The 10,104-nt window shown below is 37.1% G+C and overlaps 1 protein-coding gene across 1 annotated transcript; it reads right to left on the bottom strand.

Annotated features, from left to right (window-relative positions):
* Positions 1-7,580: 7,580 nt before the first annotated feature.
* LOC107644410 (RING/U-box superfamily protein) lies at positions 7,581-9,196 on the bottom strand. Its single transcript, XM_016348254.3, has one exon. The coding sequence runs from the start codon at positions 9,148-9,150 to the stop codon at positions 7,828-7,830; it is 1,323 nt and encodes a 440-aa protein (XP_016203740.1). The 5' UTR covers positions 9,151-9,196; the 3' UTR covers positions 7,581-7,827.
* Between the last annotated feature and the right edge of the window lie 908 nt (positions 9,197-10,104).

Raw genomic sequence — 10,104 nt, 5'->3', positions numbered from 1 at the left:
ATGTAACCAGCAAAGAAAAGTGAGTCATTTGTCACGGAAAATTTTAGAAGGTTAGATTTAACAGTGTTTGTATAGTTTTCTGGAGTGTTTGAGAATACTCTAGATGGTTCCGGAACGTTCTAGAATGTCCTAGAAGGTCCCGGAATACCCTAGAAGGTTCTAGAAGACTCTGGAAGGTCATAGAGTATTCTAGAAGAGTGTAGATGTATATAGAAGTATAAAGAGTGATATGGAATAATCTAGAAACATTTAGAGAGTTGTGGTAGGATAGATATTTGTAAAGAAGGTTCTGAATGATTAATCTGGACCGTTGATTAGATTTAATCCTAACCATCCATTGAGGAGGTGGATGGCTATAAATAGGGATGAGAGTTAGAGTTTGGGTGTGTGAATCATTTGTAACCACACTTGAGCAATAAAGTGTTCTTTCACCAAAGCTTCCTTTCTCTTGTGTTCTCTTGTGTTCTTAGCTTTCTTGCTAAGTATTGAGGGTTAGGCTGACTTGGTCTTAGCTCAAGAGGTTGAGTAAGTTCGAGTGCCGGCACGGTAGCGTTGGAGTGTGTCCAAGGCCGTGACAATTTGGTATCAGAGCAAGGTTCGAGAGGGAGCACAAGTCGCTTGTGGGAATGGCTTCTAGTATCACCATGGAGCATGTTGAGTCTCAAAGGGGAAGGGATACTATTCTTTCTCAATGGGGAGGCAAGAAGGTCCGTTCTTCAAGTGAGCCTAGAGGTAAGGACTCTAACTTCTTAGAAGAAAGAGTTTCTATGTTGGAAAATGTTCTATCCTCTATGGATGAGCGCTTCCAAAGGATAGAACATGATAAGGAGACCCTCGAGGCTCACGTATTAGGAGAACTAGATGCTTTCAAAGAAAGCATGCTCCAAATTGAAGAGAAGCTTGAGAATTCCTTAAAGCTATTTGAGGAAGTTCGAGTTTGGTTCGAGGAGGCGAAATCTCGACCAACCATTATAAGGGAGACGACAAAGATTGATCTCCCCAAGCCAAAGGAGTTCAAGGGCGTAAGGGACGCTCGCGAGGTGGAGAACTTCCTATGGCAAATGGAGAGGTACTTCGAAGGCCAAGGGGTGGTCGAAGAAGCAATAAAGGTACGCACTGCAGCTCTCTACCTTTCTGATAATGCTACTTTGTGGTGGAGGAGAAAGTGCGTAGATATGGAAAAGGGCACTTGCAACATAGCCACATGGGAAGATTTCAAAAGGGAATTGAAAAGACAATTCTTCCCTGAGAATGTGGTTTATGAAGCAAGGAAGAAGTTGAGGGAGTTGAAGCACAAGAGTACGATTAGCGACTACGTAAAGGAGTTTACTACTCTCACGCTTCAAATCCCCAACTTAGCATCAGAGGATGCATTGTTCTTCTTCATTGATGGACTCCAACCTTGGGCAAAGCAAGAACTACAAAGAAGGAATGTTAAGGATGTCGATGAGGCCATCGTGGTGGCCGAATCACTCACTGAGTATCATAGGGGAGACTCTAAACCTAAGTCTTCCTCCAAGCCTAGTTCTGCTAAAGGTGGGGGAGACAAGGGAAAGAGCTTCTCAACCAAGAAGGAAGGAAAATATTCTTCAAAGAAAGAGTACGAAGAAAAAAAGAAGGCTTTCGTGCCCAAAGGAGGATGCTTCGTGTGCAAGGGACCGCACCAAATGAAGGATTGTCCCAAGCTAGGGACTTTGGCATCTATTGCTGAGGAACGAGAAGCTCAAACTCAAGTAACTGAGTGTGTTGGATCTATCCAACACATAAATGCTGTGAAGACCAAAGAGGCAAGTACTGCAGAAAAGAAAGGCTTGATGTATGTCAAAGCCTTTATCAATGAAAAGCCTGTCATGGCTATGATCGACACTGGTGCTACACACAACTTCATCACGCCTGATGAAGCAAAGAGGCTTGGGTTGAAGATCACCGAAAAGAATGGCTGGTTCAAACCCGTGAATACCAAGGGTGAACCCCTTAAGGGAGTAGCAAAAGGGGTTGAGATGACTCTTGGTTCTTGGAAGGGCCTTGTGGATTTCTCAGTAGCACCCATGGATGATTTTAAAATAGTCATCGGGCTCGATTTGCAAAGGAAGGCAAATATAATACCTATGCCATACTACGACGTAGTATGTGTCATGGAGAAAGGGTCTCCATGCATGGTCCCTACAGTCTCTAAAGTTGGAGGACCACCGATACTCTCTGCTATGCAACTCAAGAAAGGGTTCAAGAAGGGAGAGATTACATATTTGGCTCTATTACAAGAGGAGTCAACATCTGAAAGAGAAGACGTCCCTCCCAAAATCAAGGAAGTCCTTGAAGAAAATAAGGATGTGATGCCTCCCGAGTTGCCAAAACAACTACCCCCTAGGAGGAAGGTGGACCACAAGATTGAATTGGAGTCAGGAGCAACGCCGCCCGCCTCAACACCTTATAGGATGGCACCGCCAGAACTTGAGGAGTTGAAGAAGCAACTCAAGGATTTGCTAGATGCTGGGTTCATCCGTCCATCGAAGGCACCTTATGGCGCACCAGTCTTATTCCAAAAGAAGCATGATGGTTCATTGAGGCTATGCATCGACTATCGAGCACTTAACAAGGTAACCATCAAGAACAAATACCCCATTCCTTTGATAGCCGATTTGTTTGATCAACTTGGTAGAGCCAAGTGGTTCTCAAAGCTAGATTTGAGGTCAGGATATCACCAAGTGAGAATTGCCGATGGTGATGAGCCTAAGACCACGTGTGTCACGAGGTATGGATCGTATGAGTGGTTGGTGATGCCTTTTGGCTTGACCAACGCTCCTGCGACCTTCTGTACCTTGATGAATGAGATCTTTCGACCTTACCTTGATCGGTTTGTAGTGGTCTACTTGGATGACATTGTTGTCTATAGCAATACTTTGGAGGAACATGTAGAACACTTACGAACCGTGTTCAAGATCTTGCGAGAGAATAACCTATATGTGAAGAAGGAAAAATGTTCCTTTGCAAGGGACGAAGTCCACTTCTTGGGACACATCATTAAAGGTGGAACTCTCTGCATGGATCAAGGAAAGGTGAAGGCTATCAAAGAGTGGGAGCTGCCAAACAAGGTATCTGAATTGAGGTCATTCCTTGGGTTGGCTAATTACTATCGGAGGTTTATCAAGGGATACTCCGCTAAGGCTACACCATTAACTGATCTTCTCAAGAAGAATCACTCTTGGGAATGGTCAAAGGAGTGTCAAAAGGCCTTTGATGAGTTGAAGGCTGCTATCACAGAAGGACCAGTACTAGCACTACCCGACTACTCAAAGGTATTTGAAGTCCACACTGATGCTTCTGACTACGCTATTGGAGGAGTTCTGATGCAAGAAGGACATCCTATTGCCTTTGAGAGTCGCAAGTTGAATGATACAGAGAGGCGATACACTGTCCAAGAGAAGGAGATGACCGCAGTGGTGCATTGTCTAAGAACTTGGCGTCACTACTTGCTTGGTTCACACTTCATCGTCAAGACAGACAATGTGGCTACAAGCTACTTCCAAACTCAAAAGAAGTTAAGCCCCAAACAAGCTAGGTGGCAAGACTTCTTGGCTGAGTTTGATTTCGAATTCGAATACAAGTCAGGCAAGACTAATGTCGTAGCAGATGCGCTGAGTCGCAAGGCTGAGTTAGCGGCCATTTCTATGGTGGAAGGAGATATTATGCATATCATCAAGGAAGGGTTGCATCACGATCCATTAGCCAAGAAGTTGGTGGAGTTGGCTAGAGAAGGTAAGACCAAAAGATTTTGGTTAGAAAACGACCTTCTCTACACAAAAGGGAGAAGACTATACGTTCCTAAATGGGACAATCTGAGAAGGAAGTTGGTAAGAGAATGCCACGACACCAAGTGGGCTGGTCACCAAGGTCAGCGAAGGACCTTAGCACTCATTGAATCTTCTTATTATTGGCCTCAAATGAGAGATGAAGTGGAGAGCTATGTGAAGACTTGTCTTGTGTGCCAACAAGATAAGATTGAAAACAAGACACCAAGTGGGTTGTTGGAACCTCTGCCTCCATCAGAGCGACCGTGGGAAAGTGTCTTTCTAGATTTCATCTCTGCCTTACCGAAGACCGAGGGGTTTGGATCTATTCTCGTGGTAGTGGATCGATTTTCGAAGTATGCTACCTTTATACCTGCCCCTACTGACTGCACTGCAGAGGAAGCAGCACGACTATTCTTCAAGAATGTGGTGAAGTACTGGGGATTGCCTAAGAGCATCATTAGTGATCGAGATCCACGCTTCACAGGACGACTATGGACAGAGTTGTTCAAACTCCTTGGGTCGGAGCTTCATTTCTCAACAAGCTTCCATCCTCAAACCGATGGGCAGACTGAGAGAGTGAATGCCTTACTCGAGTGTTACTTAAGGCATTTTGTGAGCGCTAATCAGAAGGATTGGACAAAACTCCTCGACATTGCTCAGTTCTCATACAATTTGCAAAGGAGTGAGTCTACAGGGAAGAGTCCGTTCGAGATTGTGACTGGACAACAGCCGCTTACGCCTCACTCTCTTTCTTCCTCTTACTCAGGAAAGAGCCCTGGAGCTTATCATATGATTAAGTCATGGGAAGAACAAGCAGATGTCACTCGTTCTTACCTCGACAAAGCTGCCAAGAGGATGAAGAAATGGGCAGATAAGAAGAGGAGGCATGCAAGCTATCAAGTGGGAGACAAGGTAATGATCAAACTTCTTCCACAACAATTCAAAGCCTTTCGCAAGGTTCATAAGGGTTTAATCCGCAAATACGAAGGACCATTTGAGATCATTGGACGTGTTGGGGAGGTTGCTTATAAAGTACAACTCCCTCCCTCTATGAAGATCCACCCGGTCTTCCATGTGAGTATGCTTAAACCATATCATGAGGACCAAGACGAACCGAGTAGAGGTAACTCGAGTCGTGCTCCGCCTGTGGTGATTAGATCTTTTGACAAAGAAATCGAAGAGATCCTAGCTAATCGCGTCGTGCGACGAAGAGGAGTACCACCAAGTATCCAATACTTGATCAAGTGGAAAGGGCTCCCGATAACTGAAGCTAGCTGGGAAACTCGCGAAGATCTGTGGCAATTCCAAGAACACCTAGAGCGCTATCATGAACAGAACGCGACGAGGACGTCTGCGCATTAGGTGGGGGAGAATGTCACGGAAAATTTTAGAAGGTTAGATTTAACAGTGTTTGTATAGTTTTCTGGAGTGTTTGAGAATACTCTAGATGGTTCCGGAACGTTCTAGAATGTCCTAGAAGGTCCCGGAATACCCTAGAAGGTTCTAGAAGACTCTGGAAGGTCATAGAGTATTCTAGAAGAGTGTAGATGTATATAGAAGTATAAAGAGTGATATGGAATAATCTAGAAACATTTAGAGAGTTGTGGTAGGATAGATATTTGTAAAGAAGGTTCTGGATGATTAATCTGGACCGTTGATTAGATTTAATCCTAACCATCCATTGAGGAGGTGGATGGCTATAAATAGGGATGAGAGTTAGAGTTTGGGTGTGTGAATCATTTGTAACCACACTTGAGCAATAAAGTGTTCTTTCACCAAAGCTTCCTTTCTCTTGTGTTCTCTTGTGTTCTTAGCTTTCTTGCTAAGTATTGAGGGTTAGGCTGACTTGGTCTTAGCTCAAGAGGTTGAGTAAGTCCGAGTGCCGGCACGGTAGCGTTGGAGTGTGTCCAAGGCCGTGACACATTGGATGAAATCTCACACCAATCTCACACCATTAAAATCATCATTGATGGCTATTTGATGGCTACAAATCACAAAAGTTGCTGGCCCCCTAACATTTCTCATGTTTTAGATATATGGTTCTTCAAAAATTTATGTTGGGTATTAAAATTTTTGTATTATTTACTAAAATTTATGTGCTATGTACTAAAATTTTTGTATTGTGTGTATTTTATTTGTTGAGTGTCAATGTTCTGAGCATATAGTTCTTTAAAAAAATTTTGTAATGCATGTTAAAAGAATTTTGTACTGTACACCAAAATTTATGTAATGTACATTAAAATTTTTATATTCTAATTTTTTGAACATATATAAAAAGAAAAAGATAAAGACGACAAAGATAACGATAATAATGATAATAACAAAAAAAATTAAAAAAAAATAAATAATGATAAGAAAACAGTGGTGGCCTCAAAGAAAAAGGAGAACCAGCATAAGCATATGTACGAAAGACAAAAAGAACATGATAATTTAATTAAAAACTTGATTTAAAAAAAATATTTGTACACCTAATTTTATTGTATTTGGAATATATTTGAACACATTCTTTCATAATTACTAACATTAGTGTTTACCGATAATAATATTAAATATTTTTTAATAATTAATTGTAAATACGTAATACTTTACTAAAATAATTATTTCAATGTAATTTATTGGCCAGACTCTTAAATGGAGCTTCAATCCGTGACGAATTAGTTTTTAATTTGGGCTAAAAAATACTGTGAGCAACAAAAAAAAAATTATTTCAGTAATCGTTTTTTAGTGTATAAAAATATTGAATGTCCAATTTAAATCTTTTGAAGATTAATTTATTTTTTTTAAATAAAAAAGTGTCAGTAAGTTACTAATAGGATTATAGGAAGAGAAACTCTCCAAAGTTAATAATTTTTAGTAGTTTTGATTATTATTTAGTCAGTATAAATATTAAATTATTTTTAATAAATAAATTTTATTAATTTATATATATATATATATATATATATAAAAATAGTATTAATTTATATAGATATAAATTATATATTTATTATGTATAAAATATTTATAAATTTAAATATAAATTATTATTAATTAAATATGAACAAAAAATAATAATACTTACTGGTAGTATTATTCTAATTTAATCAAAGAATGAGATTTATTTCTTGATCTTTTGGGATTGATCCAATATAATACCGTTTGCTGGTTGCTTCGTGAAAAAAGAAAATTAATAGGAGAAATAAAGAAATAAAAAAGAACATGCTCATCAATTTAAAACCAGGTGGCATTCATTTACTTGTTGCCTATATTTAGTTGTAAAGATATTACGCTAAGCAAAAAGACTATGGACAATGTATAATAAACTATCTTTAAGTTTGTTATTCTAATTAAATAGTTCACACGCACATATATATAATATTGTTCACCAAAGCAGCATGAAGCTGTCTTCTTTTAAATCAACATAAATTTCATTGTTGCTTGGTGAATAATAAATAAATAAATAAAAGAGTTTAATTAATATAGATTATACTTTTGAAAAAATATAGAGAATCAACTTTTAATTAGTGAATATTAGTCAATTTTAGAATTTAAATTTATAATTTAAAATTTAAGAATAAATATTTATGATTTAGGATATAGAATTTAAGATAAATAAAATAAATTTTTAAAATTAGCTAGTATAAGTTAAGAAAAAGTTAGTTATCTAGTATTAGTCTCATGTTATCAGCTTATTAATGTAATAATATATAATTGAATATGAATAAAACATTTTCACATATATATTGCTTAATTAAGAGAACAAATCCGATTTTAATCCACAATATTTTTTTTTATTATTCATACCATGAGTGACCTAATTCAATTTCTATTATAGGAAGAAAAGAGTAACAAACTTGTTAAGCAAATCCTCACAAACAAGAATTAAAAAATTACCATTAAAAAAAAAAAAAAACAAACAAACAAGAGATTAAGGTTTACCTGCTATGCTAATTAACCTAACTATATACTTTCCAACAAAATCTACATGAAAGTATTGATGAAATCAAAAGATTGAAAATATGAAACCAAACTATATTTGAATCTGTACTAAAAAAAACTATACATCTAATGTCTTTTGATTATTCTTATGATGAGACCTTGTTTCTCTATTCACAAACCATTGAACTGTTCTTCTTGCAATTGGAAACCAAAGCTGCCTCATCCTTTCTTCTTTCATGTTATTGTTCTCATCAATCAAAGAAGAAGAATCCTTATTAAATGCTCTGTTTTGTTGTTTCATCATCATTCCTATTTCACCAAATCTTGAAACTCCTATGATTTCTGACATTGACCTTTTCTCACTATGTTCATTCATCAAATGCTTTATAGAAGTAGAAGAAGAAGAAGAAGGAGCCTTATCTGAATTTGAGTTACTAATCTTGTTTATTGCACCAATTTTGCTCTCAAATGAAATCTTCCTCTCCATCTCTTCCTTGAGGATCAAGATTCCTTGATCATTTGCATTCTGGTTGTCGAACCGGGAACTCGAAACCTCGTTAAGCATCTCGGAGTTCAAGAACATTATGTCTGAAGAACTAACATTGCTCCACCGATTCTTAAACACAACATCGGAGATAGTAATCCGGTGTTTGTGTTTATGGTACTCCTTGTTTTCGCAATCGGTTCTGTTCTGTATAGGCAACTCTTCTTCCTTAACATCCTTCGAAAATAATCTCCGGAGACTAATACTTCCAATACTAAATCTTGTTGAGCCGCGTCGCTCTGCTTCTCCTCCTTCTTCTTCCTCCTCTCTTTGGACGAAGAGCTCCATGTTGGAGTCTTCGGCTGCGGCCGAATTATTGTTAACAAGCCTCCTTAAGCTGTTTGAATAGGCGAAAATCGACTCGTCGGCCGGATTCACCTTGTGCCTGCAAAGAGGGCAGCTTGCGTGTTTCTCAAGCCAGTGATCAATGCAATCAATGTGAAAAGCATGCTTACATTTTGGCAAGAGCCTAAGGATTTCGACATCTTCGAATTTCGATAAGCAAACAGAACACTCCAAACCTTCCTTTGATCCTTTTAGGGATGAGAATCTGAAGAAGGGTAATGACTCAATAACATTCTTATCAATTCCTGAGAATCTTCTAGACCTTGATAACAATTGGTTTTCTTGATTCTCTGTTTGGAGAAGAGGGACAAGTGCTCCTCTTTGGCAAAATTTGGCAAAAACAAGAAGAACAAATGTTAGTGAAAACATTAGGCCAAGGATTCCTATCACAACAACAAGGCTTGGTTGGAAATTGGACACAGCATCTCCTGATGATGAAGAAGAAGCATTTGTTGCTCTAACATGCTGGATTAACATTGAAATTAGAACTAATAATAAGAGGGTAATAATAGAACCATGTTTATTATTATCATTATTATTAATATTCTTCATGGTTCTATCTATGCTTCAAGCATTCTTTCAACACATACAAGTGATGATGATTGGAATGATGGGCGAAAAAAGTTTACAGATTTATAAATGGGATTAGTTTGTGATGTTGGTAGTGGTGTACATGGACATTATTATATTAGGGTTAAGGATTTAATAATGAGAGAGTATTATATTACTCAAGTTTCCAATGTATTAAATAAGCTTGAAATTTTTTCTCTTCCAATATCTTTAATGTGTACCTTAAATTATAATTTGTAAATGTTTTTGGGAGAAAATTTCTCGGTTTAATGTGTTGTAATATCAAAAAAAAAAAAAACTAATTTTTAAATTCACTATTTAAAAGTTATTTAAATAAATTTAATTAGATGATCGTTCTGAAAATTTTTTACATTATTACAATATCAAAACTAAACTCATAAAACATTTGATAAAATTTAATTAAAAGATTTTATGAAATGTTTTTTTATATTTTTTACTTGAAATAATTATATACGAATTTTGAGGTAGCGATTTAAAACTCTATTATTACATTACTGGCAAGGGGTTATCAAAAACCTTATTATATATTTATATGGTTGTGTCCCTAGTAGCAACCCTTTTCTTGTGTCAGTTTTCTTGGTTTCTTCTTAGGCTACGTTTTGCGTCTCAATTTGATTCTTCAATTTAAAAATATTAAGATATGAATAGTGATCACAAGGTGGGGTTGGCATACAATTTTATATAAATCTCTTGTTTTGACTTGGCAGGCGTGTCCTTCAATTAAGAATTTATTATCACATATGACATTGCCCAATTTGTCTTAGTTTAATTTAATTTAATTAATCCTTAGCTTGCTCCTTTTTTTTGTTAATAAGATATGCAAAGATTTAATAGTCCTTTAACCATGAGTTTGGACTTTGAAATGAAGCCTCATTTAGTTTTTATTGTATTCATAAGTCTATCTTAGGTAGTTTC

This window comes from Arachis ipaensis, chromosome B5, assembly GCF_059453495.1.
Source record: "Arachis ipaensis isolate K30076 ecotype BB chromosome B5, ASM5945349v1, whole genome shotgun sequence".
In the NCBI taxonomy this organism is placed as follows: domain Eukaryota; kingdom Viridiplantae; phylum Streptophyta; class Magnoliopsida; order Fabales; family Fabaceae; genus Arachis; species Arachis ipaensis.
This window is presented reverse-complemented; position numbering and strand designations above follow the sequence as displayed.

Coding starts and splice junctions, on each gene's coding strand:
- LOC107644410 (XM_016348254.3), bottom strand. CDS start 9,150: ATGAAGAATATTAATAATAATGATAATAATAAACATGGTTCTATTATT.